This window comes from Uranotaenia lowii, chromosome 3 (assembly GCF_029784155.1).
Source record: "Uranotaenia lowii strain MFRU-FL chromosome 3, ASM2978415v1, whole genome shotgun sequence".
Classification (NCBI taxonomy): domain Eukaryota; kingdom Metazoa; phylum Arthropoda; class Insecta; order Diptera; family Culicidae; genus Uranotaenia; species Uranotaenia lowii.
In genome coordinates, this window is record NC_073693.1 from 295,541,765 (window position 1) to 295,559,189 (window position 17,425).

General features: G+C 33.7%; 1 protein-coding gene across 1 annotated transcript in view; it reads right to left on the minus strand.

Annotated features, from left to right (window-relative positions):
* Nucleotides 1–17,425, minus strand: part of LOC129753608 (uncharacterized) — a 100,955-nt gene that overhangs the window by 60,014 nt on the left and 23,516 nt on the right. Inside the window, exon 8 of the mRNA XM_055749444.1 lies at nucleotides 10,812–11,141. Within this exon, the coding sequence (XP_055605419.1) occupies nucleotides 10,812–11,141 (330 nt within the window). The remainder of the gene's footprint in view (nucleotides 1–10,811; nucleotides 11,142–17,425) is intronic.

Sequence of the window (17,425 nt, forward strand, 5' to 3'; positions counted from 1 at the left end):
ATTCCTTCTCACCTCTATTCTGAATCAAAACTTTTCACACGTCAACATTTGTTTTTTTTTCTTTAGTGCAAAATTTTATTTACCAAATATCCTTAATTATTATTCCATATTCCACATCTTTATTCTCCATCCTACAAATTTTATTTAATTTCTGCTTATCTTTCATCACTTTTCTACATTCCTTCTCAACTCTATTCTCAATAGAATCTTTAATTTACCGACTTTTGTTTTTTTTTTAAATAAAAAATTTTATATCCCAAATATCCCTCATCTCAATTCTACATTCCATTCTCTGCAAAAGCGTTTTAAATCTTTTTTTTTTTTTGCATATTCTTCATTTTATCTGAAAATATTCTTCACAAAAGCCTTCCCGATTTGTGCTTTCCCTGTCGCTCTGCTTTTATTTACCAGAGCAGGAACAATCCGCAAAAAAAACATTCTTAGCAACAGCTTTCTCAAACTGTGCTTTCCTTGTTACTCTGTCTCTGTTTACAAGAGCCGGAATAATTCGATAATATTCTAAGAAACAGCCTGCCAAACCAGAAGGCTTATTCAAAACAAACAATCAGCAGCAGCCTTAAATATCTGCGCTTTTAAGGGCAATTCCGTCTTATTTCCACCGGAAGGCCAAATCAAATCAATCAGCAGCAGCAGCCTTAAATATCTACGCTTTTAACGGCAATTCCGTCTTATTTCCATCGGAAAGCAGCCTTAAATATTTGTGCTTTTCAGGGGCAATTCCGTCTTATTTCCACCGGAAGGCCAAATCAAAACAATCAGCAGCAGCAGCCTTAAATATTTGCGCTTTTCAGGGGCAATTCCGTCTTATTTCCACGGGAAGGCCAAATCAAAACAATCAGCAGCAGCAGCCTTAAATATCTGCGCTTTTCAGGGGCAATTCCGTCTTATTTCCACCGGAAGGCCAGATCAAAACAATCAGCAGCAGCAGCCTTAAATATCTGCGCTTTTCAGTGGCAATTCCGTCTTATTTCCACCGGAAGGCCAAATCAAAACAATCAGCAGCAGCAGCCTTAAATATCTGCACTTTTCAGGGGCAATTCCGTATTATTTCCAAGGGAAGGCCAAATCAAAACAATCAGCAGCAGAAGCCTTAAATATCTGTGCTTCTAACGGCAATTCCGTCTTATTTCCATCGGAAAGCCAAATCAAAACAATCAGCAGCAGCAGCCTTAAATATCTGCGCTTTTCAGGGGCAATTCCGTCTTATTTCCACCGGAAGGCCAGATCAAAACAATCAGCAGCAGCAGCCTTAAATATCTGCGCTTTCCAGGGGCAATTCCGTCTTATTTCCACCGGAAGGCCAAATCAAAACAATCAGCAGCAGCAGCCTTAAATATCTGCGCTTCTAACGGCTATTCCGTCTTATTTCCACCGGAAGGCCAAATCAAAACAATCAGCAGCAGCAGCCTTAAATATCTGTGCTTCTAACGGCAATTCCATCTTATTTCCACCGGAAGGCCAAATCAAAACAATCAGCAGCAGCAGCCTTAAATATCTGCGCTTTTCAGGGGCAATTCCGTCTTATTTCCACCGGAAGGCCAAATCAAAACAATCAGCAGCAGCAGCCTTAAATATCTGCGCATTTCAGGGGCAATTCCGTCTTATTTCCACCGGAAGGCCAAATCAAAACAATCAGCAGCAGCAGCCTTAAATATCTGCGCTTTTCAGGGGCAATTCCGTCTTATTTCCACCGGAAGGCCAAATCAAAACAATCAGCAGCAGCAGCCTTAAATATCTGCGCTTTTCAGGGGCAATTCCGTATTATTTCCACGGGAAGGCCAAATCAAAACAATCAGCAGCAGCAGCCTTAAATATCTGTGCTTCTAACGGCAATTCCGTCTTATTTCCATCGGAAAGCCAAATCAAAACAATCAGCAGCAGCAGCCTTAAATATCTGCGCTTTTCAGGGGCAATTCCGTCTTATTTCCACCGGAAGGCCAGATCAAAACAATCAGCAGCAGCAGCCTTAAATATCTGCGCTTTTCAGGGGCAATTCCGTCTTATTTCCACCGGAAGGCCAAATCAAAACAATCAGCAGCAGCAGCCTTAAATATCTGCGCTTCTAACGGCTATTCCGTCTTATTTCCACCGGAAGGCCAAATCAAAACAATCAGCAGCAGCAGCCTTAAATATCTGTGCTTCTAACGGCAATTCCATCTTATTTCCACCGGAAGGCCAAATCAAAACAATCAGCAGCAGCAGCCTTAAATATCTGCGCTTTTCAGGGGCAATTCCGTCTTATTTCCACCGGAAGGCCAAATCAAAACAATCAGCAGCAGCAGCCTTAAATATCTGCGCTTTTCAGGGGCCATTCCGTCTTATTTCCACCGGAAGGCCAAATCAAAACAACCAGCAGCAGCAGCCTTAAATATCTGCGCTTCTAACGGCTATTCCGTCTTATTTCCACCGGAAAGCCAAATCAAAACAATCAGCAGCAGCAGCCTTAAATATCTGCGCTTTTCAGGGGCAATTCCGTCTTATTTCCACCGGAAGGCAAAATCAAAACAATCAGCAGCAGCAGCCTTAAATATCTGCGCTTCTAACGGCTATTCCGTCTTATTTCCACCGGAAGGCCAAATCAAAACAATCAGCAGCAGCAGCCTTAAATATCTGCACTTTTCAGGGGCAATTCCGTCTTATTTCCACCGGAAGGCCAGATCAAAACAATCAGCAGCAGCAGCAGCCTTAAATATCTGCGCTATTTGTGCTTATTCTACCAACCACGCCATTGTCGTAATTTTACGAATCTCAATTCAGAGATTCACCTAAACACGTCTGTCGCTCGCAAGAATAGATCAATGACTGACTTTGTTTTGTTTGTTTTTCAAGTGCTGCCAAAATAGCAAATGTTCTCATAGAAATTTACTTTATTTTATTCATCTACAGTGTTGCCGAATACAACTATTATTTTATTTTATTCCTAATTAAATTTGATTTATTTTCTGTATATTCTTCATCTCATCCCTACACTTTTATCAATTGCTCCGGCGTGCGACAATTTGTCACCGTAGAGCACCACAGTGAAAACACAGGGCCGTCTGGTTCAAGTCACGAAAAATCAAAAACAAAAACAAACACGCTGGTGTGTTTAATACTCGAGTTTAAAAATCAGGATAAATTAGGTTGGAATTAAAAGCAGAACTGCGTCTGTCTTTCTTGCCTTTCTCACAAAAATTATCCAATATTGAGAAAAATATTCAATTAAATAAAATTTACTTTATCTTACGAATACCGTTCTTTTCATGACTGACGGTTAAAAAAAGTTAAAGAAGAAGTAAGAATACCAATTCTCATACGATAGATATGATTATAACAAAAGGATTGTTGAACCTGAACCCAAAAAAGGTCCATATAAAATAAGGAATCCATCAACCAATTTGAAAACAAAGAGGTGAGAAGAATGAAAAATCACTCTACGTCTTCCAGCACACAAGTCCTTAGAACTTTTCCACAGACGATGAACGCTCATGGAAAATGTTTGTACATGCTCAAATATAGTGGCATCCATAAATTACGTAACGCTCCAAGGGGGGGGGGGGTTAAAGCTCAACCGTTACAAATTGGGACATAGAGGAGAGGGGGGAAGATATGCTTATCGTAACGTAAAAAATTTCAGTTTTATAGGAGCTATTTTTAAGTCATGCAATTATTGCAGAATTATATGCAAACCAAAATCAGTTTCAAACTGGTTTGTCACCTTTTCTCTTCAAAGATTCAAAGATAGACTGCTTTAAATGTTTATTGAATATCTGTGAAATAACCGCTGGAAAACCGAATATTAAGTTCATTTGCCCCCAACAACTCAATTCAACCTTAAGAGGAAAATTTCAATATTTTTTCTCAATCGATTTAAAAAATGCAATTTTGATTTTTCCGATGAATATTCGTAAATGCAGTATGTTTTGCATCAAATGTTATGCTCCTTGAACAAAATAATGTAAACAAGGTATATCATCAGTAAACAAGCACAGAGCAACACGTAATAAAATAATCAATTTATTTTTTTTTGTAGAGAAATGAATCCAACTTAGATGAAATTTCAGGGACTAGATAAGAGAAAATCGATGTTGAAAAACATGCGAAAAAAAATTCGCCTTGTCTCGCATGTTTTTCAACATCGATTTTCTCTTATCTAGTCCCTGAAATTTCATCTAAGTTGGATTCATTTCTCTACAAAAAAAAGTTTCGATGACTGAATGTTTGAGTCAAGACCCATCTCTGGGTCGCAGTTTAAAAATATAATCAATTTATTTTATCAGAAAGTTATCATCAATGAGTACTAAAAGCGATTTGTATAGATATAATTTCCGTTTCGAAGAGCTTTAATTTCCATAGGGGGTTACGTAGAAGCGTTACGATGAGTGACATATGAGGGGAGGAGGGGGGGGGGTTAAGGGGTCAAAAAAGAGCATTTTTACGTTACGTAATTTATGAATGCCGCCTGTAATCAAATTCCATAAATTTCGAACTGTTCAAAATAATGTTTTTGTTTTGCTTCTGAGATATTAAATTTTTCAACAGACATAAGATGACCATTTCGTTTTCCCATTTGATAGTGAAAATGCTCCACTGATTGGGAGCTTTATTAACGGATAGAATGAAAACAAAATTGGATGGGTTTTGTATTTATAGAAGATTGGAAAATGAACAAAATTAGTCGTTCTAAAATTTCTCATTTGTTACGAATCGTGTGTTGGAAAAAGGATTTGAAATCAAAATTCTACAATTCTGATTTTAAATGAAATTCAGATTTCCGAATAGGAATTCATTTGAAAAGCTCGATTTGATTTGAAATCCGCTATTTAAAAACATCTTAGACCACTAAGTTTTGAATAAATAAAAAAAAATATTCATATTTCCAACATACAGTTCTTAATATCAGCTTTCTTAGGCACAGAAAAGATTTTCTTAGCAATTGTTAAGTGATCTATTTAGCGCCTTTTTAATGAAGCTTGTTTTGAAGGTGTTTTCTTGGCTTCGACTTTGAAAAACAGAATAACGAGTGGTTGTAGCTGAGTATTGTCTAAGTATCATGTTTGAGTTACGTTACTAGGTTTCTAAATCTATATATTGTGAACAATTTGTACGCTAGAGAAACAAGCGAGATAAAGATGTTTTTTTTGTCAGGGTCTTCAAGGAGCGTTTCATGAATTTATGGAAGATTCCAAAAGAATTTTTAGGTGCGCCTGAAAAAAGTTACAAGCCTTCAATTTTGCAAAAGTGTATTGGCATATTGACAATCTAAGACGGATGAAGGTTAAAATGTACATATTTCTTTTATTTGAGACTTATAGTTTTCGTAAAAATTACTTAATTAGGAAAAATCAGGCTTATTCCCAAAAAATCAGAAAGAAACGGAGGCTTATCAGGTTACCAGGGCCTAAAAATAACAGGCAAATTCTGAAAAATCAGACTCATTGACAACTCTGCTGGCGACTGTTTAGCTTCGTATGAATTGGTAAATGCAATTTGCCAAGCCAGCTGCCTCCGTTCTCCATGGTAAAAATATTTTTTTTCACTGTACTGTTTGTTCGCCTTGTCGCCTTTAAATCTTTTCGCTTAAAAACGCTATATCTCTTTTGTTTCTCAACCGTTTTTCAAAGTCTAAAAAACGATTAAAAAACGCTTCGTAAAAAAGACTGTAGATCAGCTACGGCCTGCCAAACTTGTTTAAATCACACCATTTTGAACTTTTTTTTTTATCAATTTGCAATTACATTGATTTCTTTGCATTTAAATTCAACTTTGAACTGGATTTTGAGTAGAAAGTGGAATAAGACAGTGTAGAAAGTGTAGAAAGTGGAATAAGTGTAGAAAGTAAAATAAGACAGTATCCTTAAATAAAAGGTTAAATAAATGAACATATAAATTTGATAATGAAAACTTCGAATCTAAGCTTTAATTAACATTTAATCAAAACAGATTTGACAAAGTTTTTTCTCATGGATGAACTGCCTCCATAATATAGCAACCCTAACTTTTGTTTTATTCCATCAAATCATAAAAGACAAAATTTGTTTTAAAACCTAAGCTTTGTAGTATGCAAATTATCAGTTTCTAGAATTTTTCAATGAAATTTATTGCCAAAAATACAGGAATTTCACCCAAAACATAATTTAGACGCATTAAGTCCGCACGGTTTGATGTTTGGACAACAATTATAAAAAAATCGATTTTTCAAAACGGAGAATGATTTCAACAAAAAATAAGTCAAATCTAAAGAAAACAGATGTTTGCTCATGTGTATAAAGTTTTTGAACAGGTAATCTAAGTATTATTTGGTTAAATCAGTATTCTGCTTGATAAGCGCGAATAGCCATATACAGACCCCGTTCGATTTTGGCAACACGCCCGTATATTTTATGTTGCCAAAATCGAATGTTGACAAAATCGAACGGTTTTTTTCTAATCTTGTTTTTGAGTTAAATTTATAAAATAACTATTATTTTTATCGAAAACGTTGTTTTTAAACAATTTCCGACAATTTGTAGTTATTTTAGAATGTTTTCATCATGTTTTTGGTGCATTTTGCCCTTTTCTTGTTATGTTTATTATGTTTGTTTTCTTTTGTCATATTTGCTGTTTTTGTCATTCTTCATCATTTTTTAGTTGTTATTGATCATGTTCAGTCTTTTTTTTATTTGTTTTTTAACTTTTAGAATTTTTCATCTTTTTTCATTTTTAAGTCCTTTATTTAAAAAAAAATCTTTGGTTTTTTTGTTGTATTTTATTACCTTTTAAGAACATAAAAACGTATTTATAGTGTTTGTCTAAATTAAATTGGTCCTATTATAACGAAAACTAAAAGGTAATGTTGTTTCTAAAAACCGTTCGGGGTCTGTAGCTTCTCCCCTATGTCATATTTATGTAAAGTATCGCAGCGTTTATAAAATAATTAGAATCGGGATGAAATTGCCGTTCTGGTTGAATTCTTGTGTTTGAAAAGTGGAAAGTAGGAGAATTTAAGTGTTAGAAAATCTGAGAAATGTAAATCTGACAAAAATGTTGAAAAAAGTTGCTTAAGAAAATTCGTCTAAAATTCTGTGTTCCGTATTTTGACATTTTCAAAATGCGAAAATGTACCAAATTTTTTAACTTTCCAAATTTCTTTTTCAAAATTTATCTGATTTGATTAGAATAATTTTAACGGTTCATTGATTAAAAAGTATGATTTCTACGCCATATTTTAATTTTTTTGTCATGATATTCAAAAAAAAAATTGGAAGAATATATCTATATGTGTATCGTATAAGGTTGCTTATTTCAGCTTTCTTGGACTCTTAGTGAAATTTTTTAAGCAATCTGTAGCTGATTTACAGAATCTTTTCAAAAACATATTTTTCGGTTTTTTTGGTTGACTTTGAATAACGAAAACTTAAGTGTTGTAGCTGAAAAATGACTGAAAACATATTTATTTTTACGCTTAGAGGCTTTAGCAACAAGAGTGAATTTTCAATTTGACAATTCAGGGACTGCAACTGGTAAAAATTTCTGGGACGGATGAGAGTTAAAATAAAAATTGAACAAATCTCGAATACAAGAGATTGTAAAATTTCTATCTCTTGCAGCTTGATTTTCGTTCTTTCAACTGTTTGATTTTTTAACAATTTATAAAAATTTTCAATTAAAACCTTTATCTTTGTTTATTTTTCCCTTCGGAATTCTTAGAAAATTGAACTTTTTGAAACGGTGGCTAAACAAGGTATTATTAGGCACGGTGTCTCTGATGGAACGATTTTATTTATCGAAAATTAGCATCGCTAATTTTTGCACCATTCGAAAGCTGGGACTTTCCCCTTTCATTTGAGCCCAAATTTGAAATCATCCACCGGGGGGTCTAGAATATTTTATTTTTTTGAAGATTTTTTGACCTTTTTAACAGTTTTTTTAAGACAAAATCCATCTAATCACTGTGAAAACGCTCGTCTTACCTTCAACGTAAATCCATATGTCAATAACATGGTTTAATAGGAATTTTTTTCTGAAAATTTTGTAGAAGACATTAAAGTGATACAAATTGAGAGAAAAGAGTTGGAATGTCACATACAGAGTGATTAATATTTCATTTGATAAATCTAATAAAACTTATCATTCTCTTGTACTAAGACCAGAAAAAGTATTCTAGGGGCTTAGTTATTGATTGTAGAGTGTATGAATGTTCAAAACGGTTTATTTATATTAGAAATTTAATCTTTTACATAAAATTGATCTGAATTATCTGAAGTTATGAGCATTTTTGGGGTTTTATTATTCCGGAACAAATATTAAATTCTGTTTTTTGTCACTCCGACTTTTACAAAAATTCATTTGTACTTTGAGCAATGTTAAATTTTGAATATGTGCCAAATCTAGGCAAATATATGTAGAAAAATTATTTAAGCATTTCAAGCAACTGCTTTAAGTACTGATCATGACACGATGTTATATTTTGTTTTCATAGATGTAAGAAAATAACATTCCAGGGGAAAGCCAAAAATGCAGAAATCCACAGACAAATATTTGCAGTGTTCCATACTATCAGATATAAACCCATTTTTTATTTCATCTAGAAAATTAAAAAAAATCATCAATTTGAACATGTGCTAAAGTTTCAAAAAAGGAAATAAAAAATTCGCAAAAAATCTGATGTTTTCAGATCTGACAATTTAAAGTGAATTGAGAGATTTTTTTCAGATAATAGTATTACATCAAATCAACATCTTAAAATTGTTGAAAACAAAGTTGATGTTGAGATTTTGTTAACTTTTTTTCCTTTTTATCTTAAAAAAAAATAATGAAAGACATTAGGTTCAGTTCGTGCACTTTTGACAAAATTGAACTATCTAGAATTTTTGCTTGAAAACTTAAATTCGACCATATTTTTACATACACAAGTGCCTCCAAAACATTTATTGATACAATCAAACATAAACAATAGGTTGAGTTTTTTTAAATTTTTATATAGGACACTTTATCATGCTTGTGTTACCCGTGTCTAAGGGTTTACAATCAATCAAAAATGAAAAGTATGAAAACCTTCAGAAATCATCAAAAAGGATGAAATATTTACAACAAAGATGTTTGATTTTGAAATCCATGTGAATTATTTAAAATTTGGGCTTAAATATAAGAAGTAAATCTTATTTGTTTCCTAGTCTCAAATGTTTGTTTTTTAAGTATTCACACTTACTTAGCTCAAAATATAAATGACTAAATTTTCAAAAGAGGCGGCAGACATTTTTCAAGAATAAAGCCTACAAATGCTCATAACTCCAGGTTATCCAGATCAAAAGATTGAATTTCAAACATAAATAAACCGTTTTGAACATTCATACACTCTACAATCAATAACTAAGCTCGTAGAAAACTTTTTCTGATCTTAGTACAATCAGTCGTGAGGAGTTTTATTAGATTTTTCAAATAAAATATGAATCACTTTGTTTGTGACATTCCAACTCTTTTTCACAATTTGTATCACTTTGATGTCTTCTACAAAATTGTAGCCAGGAAAATTTCCTATTAAATCATATTATTGACATATGATGTTGGATTTACGCTGAAGGTAAGACGAGCGTGTTCACAGTGATTAGTATGATTTTATCTTTAAAAAAAAACATTAAAAAGGTCAAAAAATCTTCAAAAAAAAAAAATGTTCTGGACCCCCCGGTGGATGATTTCAAATTTGGGCTCAAATGAAAGGGAAAAGTCCCAGCTTTCGAATGATGCAAAAATTAGCGATGCTAATTTTCGAAAAATAAAGTTTTCTCCCAGAGACACCGTGTAGGGTTTTATTCGAACCGTTTCTTGATGTAGAGAGACCCAAATTTAAGCCCTGTATGAAAAAAGGATTCCAAATTTTACAGTCAGGACAAGGTAACAAAATTACGTAGTATTTTGTCGTTAAAGTTTGCTCCGGAAGCGCTAAAACGAAACATCCATTTTTCTCCTATCTGCTTTTGGTTTTGGGATAATTTTTATAACTTAATGATTAACTTTCCCGAAGCCCGCGATTTATTTTGACTCCTGAAAAAAAAGTTGGAAAAGTATTTAATTTTGTTTGAACCGGGAGCTCTTTCGTAATTTTTAAGAAATTTTAAACCATAACATATTTTACATGTTTTAAAAAGAATAATTCAAAACACTCTTCCGTTCTGAAGACTTTCTTAAGTCATATCAGAAATTAAAATAATTATTGTATTTAAATTAGTTGCATCACCGAAACTTTTATATCTGGGCAAAATTTTAATTCTTGGTTTATCAGTTCTCATTTAATGATTTCACTCAAGACTTTTGAAGGAAATATAAAAATGTTAAAGTTAACACACATAATCTTTTGAAAGTTTCAAGTTCAAAACGCCACAAACAAGGACACCAAAAATGCTGTTACCCTGCCGATGTCAAATTTTCAACAGTAGTTTAAACTCTTAATTGAGTTTATTCTAAAACTTGTTCTTTTTCATTAAGCTTGTTGAATAATTTAAATATTTTAAATCCATAAAGCGTATTAAAGTAAAAATTCAAACAATTTTGTCAAGGATAAAATCTTCAGGTTTCTATGTACTGATAGGCAATTTGTTGTGTCGTTAGGGTTGAGTATTTCGTTGCTTGTTTCTGTGGGCGTTTAGATAAGCACTGGTAAATTCATAAACCTTTTTTTACTTATTTATGATATTTGAAGCACACAGTAGTTCTTTACAATGTCGAATCAATGTCTTCAAATTTTTCCAGTATAGTAATGATCGGAAACCCTATCAAACATCATCATTTTTTCCACACTCCAGAATGAAGAAGAAAAAAGATATTCAACCTACATGGAAGTCCAAACAATCCCTGGGTGATTCCAAAGAAGTCATAGAAGTACGGTTTATCCATCGAGGCCGGATCGAGCATAACCTTCTGCATAAGGTCCGGATGATTCGGGCAAATGATCGGCATCGGCCCAAAGGTGATCTTGAACAGCCTTGCCTTAGTGTTGAAGGCCTGATGCAACACCGGATAAATCTTCAATCGATTGACTCCCCGGAACGAGAGGCCATTCCCGAAAAACGGCACCTTGGGCAGATTGGCATCGGGAATGGGATCGGCAAATCTAAACCGATATCTACAGTAGCTGTAGATCGCAAGACTAACCGAAAATATCACTAATCCGAGTGCGGTCAACACCATGTTTTTCTTTTTATTTTTTTTGGAGATAACACAAACACTGGAAAAGATTTCTTTAACAGATGATAAAAAAATCACTAAATCACGCACTGAAAGTCGTGAGGAAGACACTTGTCTCGGATCGTAACTTCACGCCCGCACTGAAGTCCTCGATAAACTAAAGGATCAATCGCGTCGATTGCCTTGCGAAACTTCCCGTTAGCGCAACTGCCAAGATCAGATACCGGAAACTGGACTGGCCGAACATTCACGAAGCCTTGCACGAATGTCATCAGGAAGTGAACCTAACCTAGAACCTAGAACAGACGAGAAAGTTGACTGAGCTTCGTCCTTTTCCGTTTGCCCCGTTAGCCTTATGCTTCCTCGCTAGTATCACTTTTCCGACTAAAACGATCAACGATTTGATACACGAGCAGCCGAATCGATCAAACTTCTCCATATAGCAGGATCCATGCATGCAATTCACAAATCAAGACGAGCCTTCGTTTTGCAAATAAGCGTGATTGCCATAATGTAAGCAGCTAGACAGTTAGCAATCAGCCGCAAAAAAAAACGATTTATTGAATAAAATTTATCAGAATAGTTGTGCGTAGGCCCCTTGATGATACAATGTTCAAACAAGCTTCGTGCTATTAAGAATTCAAAACGGCAGAAATCGATCTAGTTTGGAATGGAAAACAGTAGTTGTGCAGTTATTCTTATGCTTTGAAGCCGCCTTTTTCCGTATCGTGTTTTATTGGCGGCTTATCAAAACACGGGCATGTTTGTTCGATTAACCTAGTTCTACTTAGTTCTTTTCACTGTGAATCGGCGTTTTCAATCCATTTGGTTAAGCTTGTTTGGAAAATTTTAAGTTCAAGAGGATCGCTAAGTCAGGTAGCGAGGAAGAAGCAAAACATACTAACATTGGTCAAGGTGGCTTTTCCTCAAAGTGGTTTACTTTACAACGACGTGGAACATAAATAAAATATTATGTTACATACTAAACCAATTAACAAATTTGAGATTGAGACATTGATCTGTAAGCTGTCAAAAATCAATCGATCGATTTGAACTAAAGCAGCGAGCTTAACTTCAAGAAGAGCATTCAAATTCACGCCATCAAGTGGTTGAAATTTTAAGAGTTTATTTCACAAGGGTTAAGAAACACATTCTAATTTATCGTTTTTACATTTCGTAACATAAATTTCCCATTCTGTATTCTCGAATGTTGGATTCAAAGAATTAAAAATTTGAAATTTCAATGAAGAAGATTATCTGATGGTCGAGTTCACTTGAATGAAAAATTATTTTTATAGAAAATAAAAGAAGGCGAGCATTACAGTTTCCAGCAAAAAAATAATTTGAATCATTAAATATTGAACAATCTGTATAGAAGAATGAGGATGCTTGATTCCTGGGGATACTTGATTTTTTCGCTATATCTTGAAAGAGGAACGTCTCACATAGATCTAATGTATTAAAAAAAATGTGCCGAATAGAGCAAAAAAAAAAAATGCAACAATGTTGTCGCAACTAATTTCAAAAATTTTACTTTTCGAATTATTGAACTTATTTTGAAAAATTTAACAACATATGATTTGATGATCTTTTTTTATCACTTTGAAATGTTTCTCAGATGAAAAAATCATTAAAAAATATTTATTCCAATATGTCAATCGTTAGAGTATAAAACGAACTCTATCATGCCATATTTTCAGAGCAATAGTAAATTCTCAATTTTGTTTAACAAGAAGTTTACCAAAATGTATGTTATGGGTATAATTAATCCCTAGAGTCCAAAAAGATATCATAATCATTGGTTATCATGAATTTACTTATATCTGTCAAATAGGTCATGTTTATCCAGTAAGCATGCGTTAAAAAAAAACTAAAATTACGGTATTTATCTAAAAACTAAAAAGATACGCCTTAAAGTATGCAATGAATTTAGGGTAGTAGAAAAACTTTCAGAATTCTCTTGGTTGATACTTACAAACTGTGAAATGAGAATTAATATGGCAAAGAATAGTCAACGGACCCTTTCACTATAGATTTTAATAGATTTTTGTCTAGGGTTTGGGCATCCTGGATTAAGGATCAAGTCTCCTGTAACTTAAAAATTTCACAATAATTTTAATCTCACGAAAATGCTTCTAGTTTATCAACGAGTTCATGTATCGTTCTAGCTTTTAGAGCATATAAACTTGAGTTGCTAAATTTTCCCATAAAGATATTATAAAAATAAGAAAAGGGGATCAAGTTTCCCCATTTTCCCCTATGGAATCAGAACTTCCATGTCCTTAAAATCTGATGTTAGTTTGTTTTCAATAATAATTTTGCTATAAAAATTTGTTCACTGATCCATAGCAGTTTTACGAAAAGTTTAAAGTAAACTTTTCGTAAAACTGCTATGGATCAGTGAACAAATTTCGTGACTCAAGTTATTATAAGGACCTTCGGATTATAGGGAGCAAGGATGCCGAAATCACAGAAAAATCTATTATTCCACAGAATTTTTTGCCCATTTTTCTCACAGAATCTGTATCACAGATAACAGCATTTAAGGAATATTAACAGATTTCAACGAATTTTTAAAATTTGAACGTTTTTCAAACTTTAATTTTAATGTCAATATAATTTTGAATAATTAATTTGAATTGGAAAAATTAGATAAAATTGGTAATGTTTATTGATTTTTCCTAAGAAAAATGTAAAAAGACGCAATTTGACATGACTTTTGAACGAAAGTAATGGAAAAAGAAACACAGAAAACCGTCACAGAATTTTTGGGAAAAATCATAGAAAGTTAGAAATTTTTTTCGGCAAAACACAGATTTTTTTTTGGCCACCATGATAGGGAGAAAAAGGCATTAAAGTCTCGTGAGCGAAAATATGCTCTAAAGATGTTTGCAAAGTTTTTGTTTTGGTTCAATAAAAAAATTAAAAGAATATTCTAAAATCTAAATATAAATTCAAAAAATTATTTGGTGTAACTATCCCAAATTAAACGGTTTTACCCTTATTCCTTTTTCATTCTAATGACGCCTTTCATCAGAGTTCGATTGTTTTAACAGCGATTTTAAAACCAAAGAAAATCAATATGAAGCAAGTTTTTGAAAATTTCTGTTGACTTGATTAAGTTAACAGGTTGGTAAGGTACAATAATCTAAGAAAATTATCGATAAACGTGATTTTAATGATTTTTTTTTCTAAATGTATGGATAAAAATATAATATGTTCCTTGTATCAGCCAGTTGATGATTTTTTTTTTTCATATCATTTCATCTGTAACTGGAATGAAATGAAGATTTTGTCAATTATTTATGAATGAATGGCATGTTTTTGGATGAAAATTTAAAAAAAAAATTAAGTAGAACATGAATCGTCCAAATCGAAATCGAAAGGGTATAAAATAGAATGCATCTTCAAAAAAAAAATCATCTCTTATCTTAAATTTGCCAACAAGGCCAATAGACTCTCTGAGGTCTAGCTAACAAACCGAAATTATTTATTATGACCCACCCACCTTTCGTTCCTAGACCCTCACCATTTGTTCATAACTTTCAACAAGTCATCATATTCAAAAAGTTATTTCTCCGGACATACAATTCATTGAGACTTGACAAAAACTCGATGAAAAAAAAAAAGACTTTTAAAATGTCCAATAATCGAAATTAATTGAAACGTTAGTTTTCACGAGGAATGTATAATATTATGTTCAATATTATGATTGTCTCGTATCTTTAACGCAAGAACCTATCAAAATCACAAAATAATATTTCTAGTTCCCGAGATGTTAATGATTGAATATTTTTTAGAGGTTTGTTTTTTTTGTCCATAGTAGGGTTGTTCGATATTCTGGAAAAAATCGATTCAAAAGATCTATTTAAAGGATTGATTCCAAGATCTATCAACCTACAAATCGTTGCTAAACAATTTTTCAATTTTTTGTGAGGAGTGCCACCTGAGGACTGCTTTATGCTGAAGTTAATTGTGAAAAACTACAGGAAAGCTTAAACATTTGAATGTTAAACGTATGAGCAATAAAAAAATAATAATAGGGTGAGTGCTCTTACTTTGGACCTAGAGCCTACTTTAGTCCTAAATTGCCGAAAATTGTAAGTAATTCGTTTTGCTAGCATCGGATATAAGTAGATACTCCTATGCAGACTATAAATTCTTTTTCTTCCTGAATTCCGCCATACCATTTTTGTGCCATAAATAGTCTTTCTGATGAAATTTTCATTGTTTTTTTATATGTACCTACTCATCATTTACTGTCCGTGCCAAAGTTTAAAGGGAAATTACTTTTACAGTGAAGAATATGAACCATACTACCCTTTATTCCTTAATGAAATAGAATCAATGGAAAACCCAGAAAATTTGTAAAGGGTCCAAAAAAAAAAAAGAATACTTTCGACATTCTAACATTTTATGCCAGATTTACGCAAAAAAACTTCAAAAATTGTACATACACATGATGGGATGTGAAAGTATTTTAGAAATTAATAACAGAAATGCAAGAGATTTTAATAGTTAAAAATTTGTATCACTTTTTATGACAATATTTGATTACATTTGATTAATATTTAAACATTTCATTTTAAATGAATTTGTTTATATATTTTCGAAAAATCATTCTTCTTATATGAATTTTAGTTCTAGGTCCAATTGAAGGTACCAGTTTGCTACCAAAATAGGAACTATAGGTTTGAAGTTGGAAATTTGGATCATCTATACCTTTCCAAATCGTTAGATAACGGCAAAACCAATGTTGAACATTCTCATTGAAATTGCAGATGGGAACAAAAACTATAAATTAATTATCTGAAGGATATAAACTTCCCGTTCATTTGTGAGAAAAGCATAATTAATTAAAAACCATCACTTAAAGGGTCCAAGGTAGAGAAACTAACCCTTCATGTTTTCAAATTCGACATTAGAATTTTAACCTTTCATTATTCTGCTCCAGTGACAAGACATCAAACACAGAATTGTCGTTTTTGCATACGACATAAAAAAGTTCATTTGGTGAAATGCTAAATGATACGGTCAAAATTTGGTCATTATCAACTTGAACACCCCTCATTTTGAAGGTGTGTGTGTAGAATGTTGCTCCTATTTTGATTTTGGAATTCACTCTTCAGTTGTCAAAATACCTTCCAAGGAAGAAGAGCAGCGTATCAAAATTTTGCTCGCGCATCGCGAAAATCCGAGCTTCTCACACGCAAAGCTGGCAAAATCGCTAAAAGTTGCCAAATCAACCGTTACAAATGTAATTAAAGTGTTTGGAGAACGTTTGTCGACAGCCAGGTAGTCTGGATCGGGGGAAATCGAAAACCGGAAGCCGTTGAGACGACACAGAGAGTTGCCGGTAGTTTCAAGCGAAACCCTAACCTCTCTCTCCGAGATGCCGCAAATAAGCTGGGTGTATCGTCTACAACCGTGCATCGAGCCAAAATAAGAGCCGGACTATTGACTTACAAGGAGGTTGTGACTCCAAATCGCGATGATAAACAAAATACGACGGCCAAAGCGCGATCCCGAAGGCTGTACACGACGATGCTGACGAAGTTTGACTGCGTGGTAATGGACGACGAAACCTACGTCAAAGCCGACAAGCCGACAAGCAGCTTCCGGGACAGGAGTTTTATACGGCAAAAGGAAGAGGAAAGGTAGCAGATATTTTCAAGCACATGAAACTGTCAAAGTTCGCGAAGAAATATCTGGTTTGGCAAGCCATCTGTACCTGTAGCTTGAAAAGCAGCATTTTCATTGCTTCCGGGACTGTCAACCAAGAAATTTACGTAAAAGAGTGTTTGAATAAACGTCTGCTGCCTTTCCTGAAGAAACACGGTTGTTTTGTACTGTTTTGGCCGGATTTGGCATCTTGCCATTACGGTAAAAAGGCCATGGTACTCCGCCAACAACGTGCAGGTGGTTCCCAAGGACAAGAACCTTCCCAGCACGCCAGAGCTCCGCCCAATTGAGAAATACTGGGCTATTGTCAAGTGGAACCTAAAGAAGACCAAAAAAACTGCTAAGGACGAGCAGCAGTTCAAGGCAAACTGGCTTTCTGAGGCGAAAAAGGTGGACAAGGTGGCTGTATAAAATCTGATGGCATGGGTTAAGCGTAAGGCCCGGCAATTCGGATTTGGAAAAGCGTAAGCCTAACTGATTATTTTTACTGAATTTTATACTAATTAAACTTAAAAAAGAAATTTATTTTGATTTTTTAAATAAACGATTTCACCGATTTACACGCGTTTTTCCTTGACCA